This window comes from Heterocephalus glaber, unplaced genomic scaffold (genome assembly GCF_053883595.1).
Source record: "Heterocephalus glaber isolate CG9 unplaced genomic scaffold, H.glaber_assembly_v1.0 deba00001457, whole genome shotgun sequence".
In the NCBI taxonomy this organism is placed as follows: domain Eukaryota; kingdom Metazoa; phylum Chordata; class Mammalia; order Rodentia; family Bathyergidae; genus Heterocephalus; species Heterocephalus glaber.
In genome coordinates this window covers 22,249,264-22,269,015 of record NW_028258305.1, presented here as the reverse complement: position 1 = coordinate 22,269,015, position 19,752 = coordinate 22,249,264, and the positions used below count along the sequence as shown (strand labels likewise).

At 47.4% G+C, this 19,752-nt stretch overlaps 1 protein-coding gene across 4 annotated transcripts in view; it reads left to right on the top strand.

Annotated features, from left to right (window-relative positions):
* Positions 1 to 13,627: 13,627 nt before the first annotated feature.
* Positions 13,628 to 19,752, top strand: part of Rhoq (ras homolog family member Q) — a 38,529-nt gene continuing 32,404 nt past the window's right edge. The window contains exons 1-3 of one of the 4 annotated variants that reach the window (XM_087216427.1): positions 13,628 to 13,987; positions 14,273 to 15,004; positions 15,521 to 15,579. In XM_087216427.1, coding sequence (XP_087072553.1) covers positions 13,974 to 13,987; positions 14,273 to 15,004; positions 15,521 to 15,566 — 792 coding nt within the window. In that variant the 5' untranslated portion in view covers positions 13,628 to 13,973 and the 3' untranslated portion in view covers positions 15,567 to 15,579. Of the gene's footprint in view, positions 13,988 to 14,272; positions 15,005 to 15,520; positions 15,580 to 19,752 lie in introns of those variants that run through there. The other 3 variants (XM_087216426.1, XM_004839396.4, XM_087216428.1) reach the window with 3 other exon arrangements.

Sequence of the window (19,752 nt, the reverse complement as noted above, 5' to 3'; positions counted from 1 at the left end):
CACATTCAGAAAAGTGCACAGAATGTAAATGTACAGTTTAAAGAATTACTATGAAGCAAAAATATCCTCTAAACACTACCCTGGTCAAGAACAGGAATATTGCCAGCATACCCAAGCCCTTCCCCCTCCCTATGACCTTGGCGGAGACATTTCAAACCTGGTGATTTTGTGTTTGTGGGTGCAAGAGAGTCTTTAGAGGAAGTGCAATTTCTCTTTCTTGGGTCCTTGCCTATGTGAGACTGTCCAGACCCTGAAGCAACTGTGCTTCACTCCAGCTAGGTTTGTAAGAGAGTCTGAGGTCAACCCTGTTGGTGAGGGCTCCTCACCACTGGCCAAAAGGGAAGCAGCTGCAGACTGGGGCCTTCAGATGCTTCAGGACTACAGCGCTGCATCATGAGGAAGGTAAGGGGCTCTCCAGAGCTCGGAGCGCAGGGCAACTTGTACGATCCAGGAAGTCGGTGAAGAAATTTAGGAAATCCTTTTGGGGATTTTAAGTATAGTATTAAGTATGTGGGAAGAGTGCATCCTTTTTTTGATTTCAACAAATATTTGTTGAACAGTATGCACTTGATCTTAGCCAAAAGGCCGAGAATCGATTGTTGAACAGTATGTTAGGTACTGGGCAGGCATGAGAGACAGGCAGTAGAGAACAGAGCAGATACCAGCCTGGGAATGAAGGGATCTAACCCTGAATCCCCACCCCAAGCTCCTCATGTCTCTTTTACCAAGTATTACCCTGCAGACAGTTAAATCTTTTGGTGGATGGTTTGAGATGTCCCACTGGTGACAATCAAACACCAGTGCAAGAATAGGGATGAAGATGAATGAAAGGGTACACGGCAATGTAGGAGAACTCCGACAAGAAAACAAGGTTTCGGGCAGATCCAAAGTAGCACCCTAATTTGCAGGAGAGTCACCTGGGAAAGGTAGACTATTGGTAGTATTCATTAAGAAGAATTTATTCAAATAGGAAGAATGACTCGAGTCTTTACTGAGACCATTGAATGCCTTGGCGTTTCCAGAGAGAATGCTGGTTTAGACAGGTGGAAAGATACCTGCTACTCTCACAGTGGTTTGGGCTAAGGGACAGGGAAGAAAGGACAGTGGTTGCAGCGGCTGTAGACTCCAGCTGAAAGAGGGGTCTTGAGGGTGAGGAGTCCATCAGGGAGGGAGGAATGAAGATTGGCTTTGCAGATGGACACCTCCATAAGCAGAGAGAGAATGAGGGCATGTAGATGCGGAGAATACTGCAGGCAAAGGCAGAGTGGTGGGCACGTGGAGAGGGGCAATGGGTTTGGCAGCAGCAGAAAGGCTTTTGCGGGGAGCATCTAGATATTGGGGTTCAGTTTGACTGGAGACATTTGTCAGTGTCTGAGAGTTTGGGCAGTAGGCCAAAAGCCCCACTTTTGAGCAGGGCTGTTACCTGACCAATACCTGCTTCAGGAAGATTAGCCTGCCGGGGCAGAGGCAAGAGAAGCCAACTATAAACCAGATGGAGACCACAGGGTCAGGCCCTAGGACAAGTGACATGGTGTTGGGAATGGAAGAAAGAGCACAAGGTGGAAAGGCTGTCAGGGTTGACGACTAGGGGTGTGGCACTCACAGGGCAGAGCTGATAGGCTCTAGGTGGGGGTGGGGTAAGCAGGAACTAGGCCTTCTGCTCTCCGGGGAGCAAGCTGAAGCAAGAGAATTCATTTGGTCAGAAAGACACCTGGAGAGAAAATCAGAAATGCCTGCAAAACTTTATCTTTGCTTCAGTGCTGGCAGTAAGAGTCACATGCAGTTGTAGTCCAAGAACTCCACCACTCCAGGGTAAAGCAGGCTTTGGCCCCAGCTGGAGAAGGCTAAAGCCTGCAGGAACCATGCAGGTAAAGAGAAAGCCATGTAAGCGGGGAAACATTATTTACAGCCAAAATCATTTACATTAACAATTTACAACTTAACTTCTCTAAAACATCTGCTGGCAGATTACTTCAAAGCAGCTGGGTCCTCCGCAGAAGCAATTTGCTTCAAATTTACATAGCTTAAAGTTTCTGGGGCAGCTTCCCCCAAAAGAAAAGCCCTTCATTTCCATCTCCTTCTCAGATGGCAAACACTGCCCAGGCCCAGACCTCTACCACGCTAGACAGTGTGGACTTGGCATCATAGACCTGATTTTTTTTAGAGAAGCTGGAAATTCCATTTCAAAAATAAAACATATCTATTGGTTTTGTGCTAAAATATACATAAACTTTGTCATTTTAACCATTTTAAGTGTATAGTTCTGTAGCATAAAGTACATTTGAAACCAAATGAAATAGAAAATCCAGAATTCATTGCAGGTAGTAAAATTAAGTATTGCTTTGTCAAACCTTTGTTATATGTATCTGTATATACACATATGTTATGTATTCTGGTTCACAATGAAAAATGTATTTATTACTGAGATTTGCAATAGAAAATGACTGAAACACACACGTTATCTGATCCACCCTCCTTAGGAAGTAGTTAAGCAACCATCTACTGTTACATAAGAAAATGTACCTTGGAAGACCTCATGTTCCCTCTCAATCATCTTATCAGAACACACTCATCCCAAAAAGCAAGCCCCTTCTGACATGGGGAATGGGTAGGTAGGAGTGGTCTAGATTTGGCCATGTGGTGTACAAGGGGTTTCTGCAGCCCCAACCGTTAGTATCGGCCTTCGAGGGCAGATGGGAGACGTCGCAGGATGGTAACTGCTCCAAGGCAGGACTCACTTCCCCCCTTCACGAGGAGAGGAAGCAGGCTGTCCCCAACACAGGAAGTAACCCTCTGGCATGGATGCTGTGATGGGCCACAGCCTGGCATCCTGGGAAGTGCACTGCACTTGGATCAGAGGTTGGGATCCCAGTCCTGATGCCACTCACAGGTTGGGTGATCTGGATAAAGATCCAGTCTGCCCAAGTCCTGTCTTAGGTGATGTGGGGGTGTTGGCCAGAGGTATGTATGAAGTGGATATGCAGAGGTAAGGGACTTTTGGAGCCACACACCCAAAATCTCCAGAACTGCATGGTTACAGCCTATAGGACCTCAAGTCTAAGTAGGATCAAAATGCATGCCTTAAGGAACAAATGCTCTGGCCCTTGTCCTCCCCCTATTTCTATTTATCATTTAGATTGACCCTTAGGTCAGTCATGTAACACACTATCCTCACCTTCCCCTGTCCTTTTCCTGTCCTTCTCCATCCCCCTAAATGAATTCATGCATACATGTCCTTCCTTTTTCCTTTATCCTTCCTTCCTGCTTCTATCTATAAAAACCCAGAGAAGCTTCAGTTCAGGGCTGTCCTTGTGAGATTCACATTGAGGGGTCTCAGTTAAGGGCAGTCCCTCTGAGCCTTCTTGGAATTTGAACTGGACATTGACACTGAGTAGTCTTTCATGCTTTGCACTGTGCCACGGTTGTGAACAGCAACAAGGTAAGGACAAACTCACATCTGTAAAAGCAAGGTTTTAGTGAGGAGTCCAGCCACCCTCGTGATGGAACCTGCCAAAGGATGCAGGGAGTGATGGAGCTTTGGAAAGTGCTAAGTGAACATCAGATGTGGTCATTCACCAAGCCCCACTTCCCTGGCCTCAGCTACCACAGCTTCAATTCCTATCCTACCTAGAACCACACTCCTCCAGGCCAGAGAGAGGTCAGAGCCCCGGGAAGCCTCCAGGGGGTTGAGAACGGCAAGGAAGGCTGGGACATAGTTCTCCAGAAGAAGCTGGCTTCCCAAGCCTCCAGCCTGCAAGCTGGAGGCAGGGACAGCCCCAAAGTGAAGTACAAATGCTCTGCCAGCTCAAGAACACATGGGAGCAATGTCTGCTATTAGTCTTTAGGCTCAGCTGATGCATTCACATGCCGAGCACAGCTTTGGTAATGACTTAACTGTCACCGTGACAAGTTTTGGCTGGCCTCATCTCTGCAAGGACACACAACTTAATCCCTGGCACAGAGAAGGTTCTGGTTGACAAGGAAGACAACATATTTATCTATCCAATCTGGTTCCTAACCATGTCTAGGGGATTTCTTGGAGACCTCTTTGGGAGGAGTACTCTTTCCACTTACCTTTTCTGCATGTTCCACAGTGTCTACCTTTTCGATGTGTTTGACAGTGTCTAGTACCTAGCAGTAGTCTAATCATAACAATTTGTTGGGCCCATGAATCAATAGATGAATGGTAAGGACACAGTCCGCCCTATAAAACACCAACAACCTTAGGGATTGGCAACCCTCATCAAGAAGGAGAGAGGAATGTGACGATGGAAAGAGGTAGCCCAGAGGGCCACTTCCTTCTGTCCTGCCCACATTGCTGGAACACAGAGCTCCACAAGAATTTTCAAAATGGAAATTACTCAGATGAATTTGCCTGGGGTCCTGGTTAAGTCTGTTATACTCGTAGAGGTGACTTGTAGGCCCATGAAGGTTCCTGCAATTCTAACCTATACCTTAATCAAGGATGACAATGAAATGACTGACTGACCAACCAGAGTGAAACAGGGTTCTCAAAGCCCCCTGCTCAGTCAGACATTAATGCTTTAGATGTTGAATCAGGAGATCAGAGTGGGCAGGGAAGGCCAGGAGTGACTGGGCTCCTGGAAGCTCATGGCAGGAGTGTTTACTAAGCAAAGGGACATTATTTCAGTATTTTTACAGTCTATTTGCTCACATTGTCATGAAGGGATTAAAGGTTAGCCCTGGGCCTATGGCATCTTCTGGAAATTCCCTTTACCTGTAGGTCTCAGGAATACTCAGGGCAGGACCCAGATACTCTGTTTCTCACATCTCTAGGGTGTGGATACTCAGTCTGCTAACACCTACATCCAGAGTCCTCTCCCCTGATGGGGTCAGGATTCTTGGGATCCTTGAAGCATGTGATAGACCCAGGTAGCTCCAGGAGAGAACGGGTTGAACAGAAACAGAAAGGACTTCAGGTCTGTTCACAGTGTGGAGATGGTGGTGTGGGTGAGGTGGTCATGTCCCTTGACTGCCACTCTCTCAGGGTTGATCATAAACCCACTTAGCCCTCAGGAACCCAGAATCACCATCCTCTTCTCTTCACAGCTCCCTCTTCTCTTCTCTGAAGAAGAGAAGATCTCTTCACAGCTTCAGAGATCAGACAGACTTTGCCTTTGAAGTCCTCAAATGCAGAGGTTCTCACAGCCCCCCTCATTTGTGTGGGCAGCAGAGCCAGCAGCCCTGCAACCTCCCTTGGTGTCATCACACACGATGTTGCTATCGATATGCTTGGGTTTAAGTCTATCACCATGTTATTTGTTTTCTATTTGGCCCAGCTGTTCTTTATTCCTTTTTCAGCACTTTTCCTGGCTTTCTTTTGTGGGTGGTGGTACATTTTTTGAAATTGAGGTGAATTTCACAATAACATAAAATTAACCATTTTAAGGTGACTAACTCATTGCATTTAGTACATTCACCACCTCTGTTTAGATTTAAAACATTTTTATCACCCCTCAAAGGAAACTCCATGTTAAGTGGGTGATCCTCATTTTCCCCTCTTACCTCTCTACCCCTAACCTATAGCAACCAACGATTTGTACTCTGTCTCTATGAATTTGTCTGTTCTGAACATGAAACATACAGACCTTTTGTGTCTGGTTGTTTTCACTAAGGATTAAGTGTTTGAGGTTCATCCACAATGAAGCACATATCTATTCTAAATTGCTTTTTCATGGTTGAATATGTGGGGACTTAAATCCTAAGGTAATGGTATTAAGAGATGGGGCCTTTGGATTTCGGAGGATGGAGAACTCACAAATGTGATGTCATCTTATAAAAGGGCTTACAGTTTCTCTCCCCCCACCCCTTTCCCTCTCTCTCTTCCTCTTCCTATACAGGACAAAGCAACAAGTTACCATGTTGCCATCTTGGAAGCAATGAGCCCCAAGCAAACACCAAGTTTGCTTGTGCCTTGATCTTGGCCTCTAGAACAATGAGAAATAAATTTCTGTTATGTTGAAATCACCTAGCCTAAGGCATTTTGTTTTCACAGCAAAAATAAAGACAATATTCAAGTAATACTGTACAACTTAATGTATAATGTGAAAACTTTATAAGAATATACTTTGATTTTTTTTAATCCTTGTTATTCTTGTTGATTTTATTTTTACATATAAACCACACAATATATTGCTATTTTCTCTGCTTTAGAGGGTCAAATATCTTTAAAAAAATTTTTAATGTCTCATATATTTATCTTTTCTAGTACTTTCATTGTTTTGTATACATCCAAGCTTTCATCTCGTAGCCTCAAGAATTTCTTTTAATATTTCTTGTAATGAAGATCTTCTGGTTAAAAAAAATCCTTGAAGCCTTTTGCTGTCTGAAACAAATTTTTTCCTTCAATTTTGAAGGTTTTTTTTTTTACTGGATATAGATTTCTAGATTACAGTTTTCTTTCATTGCTATAAAGATGCTACTCGAGCTAGGAGTGGTGGCATACAACTGAAATCCCAGCTACTAGGGAGGCTGGGACAGGAAGATAGTAAGTTTGAGCCAATGCGGACAACTTTAGAGACACCCATTTTCAAAAATCTTTTTAACAATCTAGAGTTGTAGTTCTGTGCTCCCTGAATTTGATTCCCAGTTTTTTGGGGGGAAAAGATGCTTTCCTTTAAGTCCTAGTTTGCATTGTTTCTCTTTCTGTTTTAAATGTTTTTCTATTTATTACTGGTTTGGGTGATTTAATTATGAAGTGCTTATTTGATGTGGTTTAAGTTTGTATGTTTCCTGCTTTGGGTGCTGGGGTTCTTGGATCTTTAAGTTTATAATTTCATTAATTAAGTTTATAATTTCATAATTTCACATGGTTTGGGCCATTGTAACTTCAAATAATTACCCTCGGGCCTTTTCTGGGATTCCAATTATGTGTATACACTAAATCATTTAATGTTGTCTTACAGGTCATTGGGGCTCTGGGCTTCCATATGTGTGTGTGTGTGTGTGTGTTTCTCTCTGTGGGTGTATTAGCTTGGATAGTTCCTATTGCTGTCTTCAATGTCACAGACATCTACAATGTCCAAAGTGCTCTTAAACCAACCAGTGAATTATTCACTTCAGGTGTTTTATTTTTCAGCTCTACAAGTTCCATTTGTTTCTTTTTAAACATCTTTTTTCCTCCTCACTGTGTTTGTGTTTTTCTTTAAATCCTTGTGCATATTTTAAATTTCCTTTTAAATTTTTGTCTGCTAATTTTGTTATCTTTGTTATATCTGGGTTTGTTTCTATGGACTACGTTTTGTTCTGATTTGGGGCTACATTTCCCTACTCATTTGCATATCAGGTAATTTGTAACATTCTTAATTTTATGATGTTGGACATTGTCTTAGTTATTTTCCTCATCACTGAAACAAAAGACTTGATACCTACAACTTGAAGGAGGAGAAGTTTACTTGGGTTCATAGTTTTAGAAGTTTTAGGCCACAGTTGGCTGGCTTCGAGGCAGGAAGGGCATGGTGAAGGGATCTGGTGGAGGAAAGCTGCTCATTTCACAGCTTCCAGGAAGCAGAGAGTGAAGGGAGGAGGCATGGAGGGATATACACCCTTCCAAGTCACACCCCCAGTGACCCACCTCTTCCAACTAGGCCCCACCTCCTAACAGTACATTCAGCTATGAACTCATCAGTGGGTTCATCTGATCAGTGGCCCCCATGATTCCATCAATCACCAAACACATGAGGCTTTTGGGGGACACTTTTTATCTAAACTTTAACAGATGTCTATTTTGTTGTCCTTTAAAAATAATGGATTTGTTTTGGCTGGCAGTTATAGCTGTAGTGAACAAACTTGCTTTCTTCTGAGGCTTGTTTATAAACCATGTTGGGGGATGTGTGGAGTTACCTCTACTCCAAGACTAATTTAATCCTTCTCCTCAAGTATAACCCTCATGTGGATGGAGATGTGCCTCAGTGGTGCCGTGCCTGCCTGGCAAGCTCAACATCCTGAGTTTGAGCCCCTGTACCAGGGGGAAAAAAAGCATAACTCTCATGTAGTGTCTACTGAATTCTCTGGACATTTACAAGGCTTCTACATATTGGTTGGTTGGAATCCCACATCTCTCAGCCCTGTGTGAGGTCTGGGTGCCCAATCACCTCACAATGCCCAGGTATGCCTATGCCTGCCTCATCATGAGAAATTTTACCCTGCATACTGAGGAAATGCAGTATTCAATAACAGATTGGGGTGATTCAGGATCCCTTTTGCTGCCATACTTCCTCATCCATGGTGCTGTGCCTTGAAAAATCTCCCCAGTGACTTCATCAGCTGAGCAAGACCACTGCACTCTGTCTGGGTTCCTCTCAGTGTGCTTCTGTTCAGAAAGCAGGCCCACAGGAAGTTGGGGTAGTAGAGAGCTTGCCTCCTCTGTTCCCTTCTTTTAGGAACCATAATCCTACACTGCTTGCTATCTGATATCTGAGCACTGTGATTTCATACATCTTGTACATTGTTCAAGTTGCCTGAATAAGGAACATAAGTCTAGCACATAGTCTTTGCACATGAAGCATATTCAACATAGTGATCTACTTCTCCAACTCCTCAGTAGGTTGAGTGCAAGGAGCAGAAGCTGTCTGAGGCTGGTTAAACAGAAAAGGAATCTTAGAAGAATAATAGGTAGCTTACAGGACTGTGAGAGGACTAGAGAGGCTACTCAAGGATAGGAATGGTGTCCAACACATGCGTCAGGAACTACTCCGTAAGAAACTACTTCTGGTACCATTGCTGTCACCAACCTCTAGAGAACCCATGCATACCACTGTCACTTCTGAACCAGGAACTCAATTATACCACATCCACCACCACTGCCCATCTGACATGCCACTTCCCATGTCAGGAACTGAACTGTGTACCCCCTGCTGAAGCCACACCCCCAGAGGGACAGAGAGACTGCACCTTGAATTTAACTTCAGTTTCACTAGCTCTTGAATCTGACAAGGAAAGCAAGAGCCTGTAATTTCCAGCTTGTAGAAGGGCTTGTCTTTTCACCCTCCAAGACTCACAAAGTAGAAGATTCTCCAACTCAAAATGTGGTTCTGAATGCTCAGTGGCCAAAATATCTACTGTAGAGCAAGAACTGTGAGCCTGGATAGTATTCTGGCACTCTTAGAACTGAAGGATGGGATAAAAGGCCAACTTTATTGCTAGAAGAGGCATCTACTCCAGCCCTCTTTGGAGGTTATGGGAAAGGGCCATGTATAGATCACATGAATATTTCACTCCGGCAACCTCTAAGGAAGTGTCCTTCCCTACAGTTTAACAATGAATGACGATTTGACCAGTTAGAATGACTGGTCTCTTGAACCGAGGTTGCAGAAGACAGAAATGAAGATGACAAAACATTATCAAGGGTACTTGAACCAAAATTCTCAGAGGCTGAGGTACACATCTGAGTTTCTGGGAGGTCATGAACTGGAAAAATGGATGTAGATATATTCTAAGTGGAAATGAAAACCAAATGGGGCAAATTAATTATTTTTTAATCATGGTGATAATTAGGGACCATCGACCTTTAAGAAATTGTTGCAGTGTTCAAGCCATTAATGTCTTAGCACAAAATATTATGCAATGTATGTCATATCTAAGCCCAAAGAGAAAAGGATGCATATGGGTGTAGTCAGTGGGAAGGAAAAGAGAAACAGGTATAGCAAATGGCACAATAGAATAAAGGTAGTTGTTATGGCTTTTATCTAGCTGTCTCCCCAAAGCCTCATGAGGTCATAGGTGGGGCTTTTCAGAGGTGGCTGGATCTAGAGAGTGTAATGCTGGGATTACGGGTGTGTGATTAGTAAATTAGCCCACTGATTGGTTTGGGATCATTCTGGGTGTGGATAATGGGAAAGCACACCCTGGGTGTGAATGCTACCTGCCCTAAGGGCATGTAGCCTGGCTAGAATATAAGGGACAGAAAGAGTGCTGGTATTGTCACTTGCTGCTTTGCTACTTTGCTGCTTTGCTGCCTTCTGCCCACCATGAACTATTCTCTGTGATGCCCCTCTGCCATGGCACCCTGCCTTGGAGCCAGCCAATTATGGGCTGAAACTTCTACAAACTGTGAGCCAAAATAAACTTTTCCTCCTTTAACTTTGGGTGTCAGAAATTTTGTCTCAGCAACGAGAAAAGTGACTAAGACAGTAGTCCAAGGGGGTCTGGATGGCAAGACAGCATAGAGAGGGAAGAGGCTGCAATCTGAAGATATGGGTCATGTGTGGAGGAAAGAAGCATCATGAGAGCGCACAGCAGAACCAGACAAAAGACTGATAATCACTTTACTTCCTTATTGATAATCCCTAAGAAAGCGTTTCAGAGAGGGAGAAGAGAGCCAAATCAGGGATAAGTGATTTGGAGTAAGCACAGGCTCCTGTATCCACAAAGCAATTGGCTGACATATGGAACAAATCCTGGATTTGACATGGATCCTCCTCCTTCTTCCCTTGACATGTGCCTCTCTCCTCAAATTCTTTATGTCCGCTGTAGCTAGGAACACTGACTGCTGAGCAACACCCAGTTTGGCAGCCTCCCCAACACAGACTCCTTCCCATACCTGCCACCCACTGTGAGGAACCACAGAATCTGGGTAGGAGTGAAACTCCATGCTTCGGTGGGAAGGGCTCATAGACCCAATCAGAGTAGTCCATAAAATGTTTTGTTCCAGAAATGTATTCCTCCTGCCCAATGTATCAAAATGTTCTGTAACTGAGCTGGCCAGGTGTGTGTCTCAAGAATGTTCTGTTAACTCCCCAACTCTGCTTCTATGAGCATGCTCGCCTGGCACATGGGGCCACCTCTCTACCTTGTAGGTCTCTATATAATTCTGCTTCCATTTCAACTTGGGGCTCAGAATTTGGAATGGACAAATTCTGAGCTAGCCAGCTAATAAAGATTTTTCTCCATCTCTTCAAGTAACTTTCGGATTCCCGAGTCTTCAAATTGCTGGAGGTGTGCGCACTTAAACTATAACACAGGCTGTAACGCTGAGCTGTTCTGTTTTGCCACAGCAAGGTGGTGCCTTCTAATTAAACCACATGATGACAGATATGAAATCAGAAAGATCATTGAGCAGAAGCAAACAGTTTGGTTCTCTAAAAATCTTACTTCCATGATTGTTTTGGGGATGAAATAAGATGACCTACTGGGCTGGTGATTAGCTTAGACGTAAAGTGCTTGCCTAGCATGTGCAAGGCCCTAGGTTTGATTCCTAGCACTGGAAAAAAAAAATCAAAGACCTATACCAACATCCTGAACATCAAATACCCAGGACAGTGCCCAGGTCCCACACTACACAGCAGATTCCCTGCAAATACTTCCCTTCATCAAACACAGGTTAGTTAGCTTTCTGTTATTGTGACAAAAATACTTGAGTTAATCTACTTAAAAGGAAGGTTTATCTTGACTCAGTTTCAGAGGTTTCAGTCCATGACTGCTTAGCTCTGTTGCCTGTGGACTTGTGGCGAGGCAGAACAACATGGCAGGGAGTGGGGGAGTACATGACAGGGAGCCTGCTTACCTCATGGTAGTCAGGAAGCAAACAGAGAGGAGGGGCCAGTATGCCAAATCCCCTTTGAGGGCCATCCTGAGTGACCTCACATCCAAAGATTGTACTGCCTCCTAGTAGTGCCACAGGCTAGTGACAAAGCCTTTAGCACATGGCCTCTGGGAGACATTTAAGATTCTGACCATAGCAACATCCTTATTCTGGGGGTGGTTGCTTGCCTGCATAGTGCTTTCATTCCTTGGCAAGCAGCTAAAGGTGTCTCCCTCTGGGGGCATGCAACCCTGTGGGTGCAGGGTTTGATAAACAGAAGTTACATCTGTGCAAGATCTCCCCCAACTGTAACAAACCAGGATTGTGCCTTTGTTGGTAGGGTGTGGGACAGACTTCTCGCCCCGTGGCCCCTTCAGCCCTGGCCCTTCATCTCTGAACAGTGCAGGCAGCCCAACCAGGTGGGGCGCTGCTTTCACGTGGCTTTCCGAAGCCCATGGACTGGCTATATGGTACCCAGTTAAACACAAACCAGTTCCCTGCCTTCTCTCCACCCTAGAAAACTCACCATTCCTAGGAAGCTGTGTGTGGTTCCTTCTTGTCCTGGTGCAGGGACCTCTGCCTTTCCCGGGCATTCTTTCCTTACTCCTATCAGCCTTTTAAACCCTGGAGCCATGACCCTGTTTCTGGAAATCCTTCCTCAGTACACTCAGAACTGTGCATACCATCTCCTCTTTGCTTCCAGAAGCCTGCTCTTTATTCTTTACTGCAGCACCGATCACATTATATAGTAATTATCTGTTTGCTCATCAGTTCCTTTCCGCTTCTCCTCCAGGGACTGGCTTGCCAGCTCCTCCTCCTCTGCTCAAGAATAAAGCCAGGCTTCTAGTAGACCTCAATACATGCTTGTTAAATGAAATGCTGAATGGATCAATGACAAGGAGGAAGGAGGGAGTAAAGAAAAGAGAAGGCGAAGGTTACATAGAAAAGTTCACTGTTCTCAAACAGACAGACCTATATCTGTTTCAACATTTGCAGTTCAAACAAAAGGAAAAAAGCAAGCAGAGTCTGTGGGATGCTTAGAAACAAAGTTGCTTCCTGTCCCAATCCCTGACAGTTGAGAAATGGGTTTTGTGTGTTTCTCTTTTACCATTTGGGGCATTATCTTCTATGTCTATGGGAAGTGGGGTGGTGGTGGGGGGTGGGTGTCCTGTGGGGGTCTGCATTCAGGAGCTGATGTGGGCCCATCCATGATATCCCCTTCCCACCCCACTTCCATGCCAGATGGGATGGGCCCAGAGCCCTCAGTATTCTTGGCAGTCTGGCATTACTGTGGGCCAAACGAATGAGGTCACTGTTGCCAATGAAGTCACCACTGCATGATTCACCCGACATCAGTTCCCCACTTGGAGTGTGCTCACATTCCCTGGGCTTCTCCCAGAGCATCCTGAACTCAGGGCCCCCTGCAAGATGAGCTCACACTTATAAAACAGAAAACCAAAGTCCAGATAGGGGAAGCAACATGCTGGAGTTAACACTGGTAACTTGTGTTAGAGCCAAATCAGCTCCCCTGGCCCAGTGCCCTCAATTACTTCTGACAGACACTCTTTTCAGAACAGTAGTCCCAGCAAATGCTTCGGAGCAAATGGTCCTCCAGATAAAGAATGGGACATGTTCTACACATTTCCCCACTAAGAGTAAGTGGCAAGACCTGACTTGAAAGCATCGTACCACCTTTCTTAACCTGCTATTTAGTACATATAAAGTATCTTCCAGAGTCATGCACAATGTAAAACTGCAGTGAAATACCCACACTAAGATATGGAAAAGCTGGACCTGAAGAGATCTGAACGTGAATCCACAAGGAACTTTCACTAGCCCTGGAAATCTTCCCGGGAGAGTGGAAATAAGACTCAGGGTTTGAGGACCGAGGCCCGGGAATGGAGAAATCAGGATCTGTCCCAATGTGTGCTCCCAGTTGAGACCTTGGCTGCCTGTGGGGACACCACATCACCTCTCCAGGCATCAGTTTACTCAACTCTGACCTAGGGGCGAGGGTTCAACTAACTTCTTTTTTTTTTTTTTTTTTGGTACTGGGGATCGAACTAGGGTCCTTGCGCTTGCGCAGCAGGCAGCGAAACCACTGAGCTAAATCCCCGGTCTAACCTCTATTCTGACTCCTAGCACAGCATTGTGCACTGCTTCGAATCGATAAAAGGAAGCGATTTCCTTTGGGTCAGCAGGCTGGGGATGAGACGCAGCGGCCTAGGAGCCCCCTCCACCCCGCGTCCCACGTGCAAAGCGGCAGCACACTCTAAAACCAGACCTGGGCATAGCGCGACCTCAGGCTTTACCAGACGGAAGGGCGGGGGTCGCCTGCCCAGACTTAGAGCAGGAGGGTGCACCACTCATCAGATTTCACAACCAAGTACCTCGGAGGGAATTTGGGGACCGAAGGAGGCATCATCGGAGAATGCCGCCTCCCAGGTGAGCACAGGTACCTGGGCCGGGCCCAAAGCCAGCGGGGTCTCCCCTTTCTGGCAGGTTGGGGAGGCTTCAAGGGTTCACGCGCTTGCATCTCCCTTAGTCACCAGCTTCACAGAAAATGATTCAAGCTCATGCTGTGAAAGGCGTGGGGTGGGGGTGGGACGAAGCAGGACACCTGGAGTTGCTGCTTTGCAGCTCAAGGACCCTGCCACCTCAACCCCGCCGGCCCCCGTGCCCTTGTCCCTTTTACTACCCTGTCGGCCTCCCTTTCTTCCCGATCGCTAGTTCCTGGAGCACGAAGAGGCCAAAGGGATCCCTGCAGCCCCGCAGGCGGAGTGTAAATACACACATCTCATTCCGCACGACGGTTGCGTCATCGCCGAAGCCTGCGAACGCCTCCCCGCGCGGCGCGCACTTTCGCGAGGAGCCCTGGCACCGCCCCCTCCCGCGCCTGGCTCCTCCTCCTCCGAGCCCTCCACCGCCCTCGCGGGGACTCGCCGGGGGCGGGGACAGCCGCCGGCCCCTCCCCGCGGCCGCCCTCCGCGAAGTTGCTGTCTCCCCCGGGCCGGCCGGTCTTATGATCCGGCTGAGCCTCCCGGGGAGGCCGGGCCGCGGAGAGGGCGCGGGCGCCGGGGAAAGCGGGCGCGCGGGCGTGGGGACCGGGACCGGCGAGGGGACCCGGGCGGCAGCGACCGAGGCGGAGGCGGCGGCGGCTGCGCTCCGAGCCCGTTGCTCCCTGCCCTCCCCTCCGGCGGGGGGCGCCGCCGCATGGGGCCGGGGGGACAGCGGCGTCGGCCCCCCCAGGCGCGCTGGGGCTGAGCCCGGCCGGCGCGGGGGCGCGCGGGGACCATGCCCGGAGGCCGGCCGGCCGCAGCATGGCTCACGGGCCCGGCGCGCTGATGCTCAAGTGCGTGGTGGTGGGCGACGGGGCGGTGGGCAAGACGTGCCTGCTCATGAGCTACGCCAACGACGCCTTCCCCGAGGAGTACGTGCCCACCGTCTTCGACCACTACGCCGGTGAGCCGCGAATGCTAAGGGGCAGCTCCCCGGGCCCGGGAACTTTGGAGCAACTTTGGCGGAGCCCCCGGCCGCCTGCTCGAGCGCGCTGCGCTTCCCTCCCCCGAGCCCTCAGCCGGTGCTGTCCCGCTCCCGGGCGGAGCCTCCCACGGCCCCTCGCCGCAGCTCCCACCCCTCTTACCGCCCCCTACCCGACCCTGTTCGTCCCCACTGCCCATTGTCCCGGTGCCCTCCTTGACCTTCCCATAGGTGCCTCCCCTACTGCCCCAAGCCTCTGGGGGGAACATTTGGGGGTACCATGCGCGATGTGGCTAAAGGATTTGGGGGGCGCATCACACCCCATCTCATGCTACTTCACTGTGAGCTGGGCGCTAGGAAAAGGGGGTGACATCTCCCAGGGAGCGCCCACGTGCCTCCATCTGGGTTGGGAGAGGAGGGTCAAGGTGGGGACCGAAGTTCCCCCAGAGCCCAGGTCATTGTGAGCTTCTGTCCCCACCCTCACTTCTGTCTTTGCAGTCAGCGTCACTGTGGGGGGCAAGCAGTACCTCCTGGGACTCTATGACACGGCGGGACAGGTAAGTGTCTCGGACCCCACCCCCACCCTCCAGTTCTGTGTGTGTCTGTGAAGAGCTTGTGGAAACCTATGTGTCTGGATGGGAGGGTGTGTCTGCCAGGGGTCTCCCTCCGGATCAGGTCTTTCCTCAAGTCATCCAATTAAGAAAGCAAACAGAAAAATAAATACAGACCAGCCCACCCATGTGAACCCCTGGGCTGTGAAAGTTTTTGCCTATGTGGGTCGTTCCGTGTGGCAACGGGTGTGTGGGTCCCAACTCCTGTTGCAAAGTGGCAGGCCAATGGTGAAGCGCCCTTATTTTTAGTTGCAGATGACCAGGTCTCCCCCTCGCAGCAGCCTGTGTCTGGTCCCTCATTGGTGAGTGGTCTGCCTGCCCGAGGAGTCTGATTGGTGGGAAATGGCATCATCTAATATGATGGGAAGGCATTTCGTCCTGGTTATGTTTATTACAACATCGTTGCAATCTCGGCCTTGAGTCCCTGAAAACGTAATTTGTGGTGTTAGCAGAGGACCACAGGGAAAAAAAGAAAAGAAAAGAAATAGCCAGATCCAGTCACTCCCTGGGGTTGGCATGAGGAGGCAGGGTTAAGAGTTCAGCATGAATCTTGGAGGCAGAGCTTTCCTCCCTGCTCAGGAAGGCCAGGTCACTTTGTCTGGGTTTTCTTTGGAGAGATTATTTTGCGAAAGAAATGCACACTTCTCCTTGTAGCCTCTGGCCAATGTTTGCGCATCAGAAGTGGCCAGGCTGTGCTTCTATAGGATTAGGGCCTTCTCTGTGTCGCTCTGCCCCAGTCCTATGTCCTTCCTAGAACTACTTTTGGTCTAGGACTGAGATGATTATGTGTGATGAAGTTTTGCAAAATCCAGCTCTGATTTGACAGGAAAACTCAGGCATAAGTTTCTGCATGTCATGCAGACTTGAGTCCTTGGGGACATGTGAGCAGCTGAAGTACTTGGCTTTGGGGGAAGTCCAGTAGTAGAGTTTCCTTATATGTAAAATGGGTTGGTTTTTTTTTAAAAAAAAGACCATCTTGCTGTGCAGATACTGTATGCCCAAATGCTTGGTGCTGAGCCTGGCACATACTTGGCACGTAATAAAGGAAGGGAACGGTGCTTTTTGTAGCTTGTTTAGATTTGGCTTTCAGAATTGTACACAGGTTCTGTGTTGGATTCTGAAGTGCCTTGTTGGGTGTGCCTCCACGTGACCGTGAAGTTAGAGGAACATCTGAGGATGGAAAAATGCTGCCATGTCAAGGTGCCAGAGGCCACTCCCTGTCACCAAATGCCCAAATCCATGCAGCCAGTTCTCAGCTTTCCAGAGCCCTCTTGGTTGTCTGCTCTCTAGTTGTTGCTCCTTCTGCCTTCCCAAGAAGGTGGGGAGGGAAAGAGGCAGAACTCAATCCAGACCAACTTTTACGTAGCACAGTTGATAAACAGGAGATTGGCATTGCTGGTTTAAAAGGAATATTTAAAACTTGTCTTTAATTTTAACTTCTCTCACTACCTCCTCTTCTCTTATTTCCTTTATTTATCACTCGGATCTTTTTTTTTTTTTTCCACATGTTCCCATTCAGCTGCACATGTGCATGTCAGACCTTCGGTGCACACTCAAACCCAGCTAGCATTTACTGAGTGCCTTCTACCTATCAGGCATGGGGCAGCCACGTTTATGGGTCTGAATTTGCTCTGGTTGGAGGTGATTGTGTACACAAGAAGTCACGGGAGTCACAGAGCCCCAAAATTGTTTGCATTGTTTGTGTACACATAGATGTGATAATACCTGGAGTCTTCACAGCCATTTTCTGAGTGAGGGTTGTATGCTACTTGTGCTAACCAGGGAACTTAAATCCAACGAGGTACCACAAGTCGAGTTCATTCATAGAGCCAGGCCTTTCCATATGTCATCATAATTGCTCTTTCCAGCAGAATACTGTAAGATACATGCCAAGCAGGATCAACATAAGGCTCAAATCATACTGTTTTTACTCAGTGGTAGGACGCCTACTCTGTTGGCCCAGATATGTGTTAGGCCCCCTTGGTATTTCTCCCAGCGGCCAAGACTCTTTTTGGATCAAAGTTAGTAATGGTTCATCTCTGATTGCTAATAAGCAACTTTAGCAATGATGAGACCAAATGACAAGTGCCTATTGTACCCATAGTACTGTACTACACATCTGGAGAGTGCGAAAGAACAAATGTAAGGTAGAGATATGTCACAGCAAGTGTTAGCATAGGTAGTGGTGTCTGGATCAGATGCCTGGCCATGTGTCTCATGTAGGAGATTGCTGTTTTATACTTTTTTTTTTTTGGTACCAGGGATCGAACTCAGGACCTTGTGCTTGCGAGGCAGGCGTATACTTGGTTTTTAAGATCCCATGTCTCTGTCAATCTGTATCAAATTTATTTATGTACACACACACACACTCACTCACAGCCAGGCCTGATGGGCAGCAGAGGAAAGCCTGTGGCCTTGAAACCAAACAGGCTTGGGTTCAAAACTCCACCTTGCTGTGCTGGTCATGTGCCTCTACCTTTTCACTGTGTTTATAATAATAAAAACATGGATAATTAGAATCTACACTGCAAGATTGTAGGCTGTCTTAAATTCTTTAACATATATAAAAGCAGCTGACACTATTCTTTGTGCCTAGTATAAGAAGTTGTGTGATACTGCTATAAATTATTGTACTTCTCTCAGTTTTGTGGAGAGAGGGGTCACAAGTGGAAGAGGACAGTGCATTCATTATGTCTGGAGTTGATAGAAATTCCACTAGAAACCAGACCCTAGAATCTCTTCAGAAGAGGTATGGAGCCCCATTAATGTACGAGAAATACCTGAGTTTCAGAAGAAAGTGGCGTAGGTAGGCTTCAGTTGGTTCTTTTTTCAGAAAGCTAAGATGGGAGGAGGAAGCTCATGGTGCTGGAAGGCAGTTGCTTTCTCTCTCAAATGTTTTTCTCATGCATGTGGGCACTTGCTGTATCTATTTAAATAACAGCAACAGCTCCTCCCTCAAGTTGGCATGTTTCCTCTACTTGCTTTCTGGTGGCCTTCTCCGTGACCCCAGTCAAGTTCAAAGCCACAGGCATCATTTGCTCAATTTGCTATTAGAAATCTAACAGTCAAGGGATGTTCGAAGTAGATGACATTTTGCCTTCTACACAGGCTGCTTTCCATCTGACCTCTGCTACTGTTAGCAGAGAGAGAAAGAGAGACAGAACGAGAATAGAGTGTGTTAGACATCAGTTACCAACAAGTGCTCTGCCTAGGGATATTCCTTAATGTCCCAGCTCACTCACTGGCGTCCCTGCCAAAGGGCAGCCCTCTCCTCTCTTGGCTGAGCCTTGGGTTATCCAAAGGCAGCAGTGTGACATTTTGACTGCCAAGCATTTTGGAGTGAAAGTTGACGGAGGCATATTCCACCGTTCTGGGTCCTTGTGGAGAGGTCTGGCTTTCTGCCTAGGCCTCAGTGGAGCTTCTCCCTTCCTGCCGGCTTTTGGATCATCAGCGTTGGCTCAGTAGTAGGCCCTTTGTCTGCTCTGGGGGAGAGTCTGCAGGTGGATTTTCCCTTCTGCCTCTGTACTGTTTGGAGCAAAAAGGAAATGGGTTCCCACTGTCCAGATAAGCCCATGGCCTGCAGCCCAGGGCCTGCCTGGCAAGCTGCTCTCTAACTGCGGGCTCTGGGCTGATCTCTTAATCCTTGGCAGGAAGGCAGAACTTGATACCCTGAAGAGGGAAGGACTAAAGCCTAGTTTATCCCAGGTCCCAGAATACTCACACTCAGAAGGATTGTGTTGGGGTGACTTTGGGATCCCTACAGTTCCAGATTTAGCTATTGTCTCAGTGTGTGGAAGTCCATGTGTGTGCTTTTGGCCATGCTGTTGCTATGTATGTCTGAAAACTTAAACACACAAGTTCAGGGATGCATAAATGAGAGCTATAAATATTCTCTACACCACTGTTCCCTGAGGTAGCTTTTTCAGTGACAAATGAGATTTGTTTCACGTTTGATATCGTCCAGCAGCTGTGCCTGCCCCACGAGCCCTCTGGATGTCCAGGGAAGCACTTCCCCTGACAAAGGGACTCTCCACCCAAAGCAGCCTCTGTGGGCCCCTCCTTTCGCATTTCCTGGGGCAGCACACAAGGGCCCAGCATGATGGAAATGTGGAGGGGAAG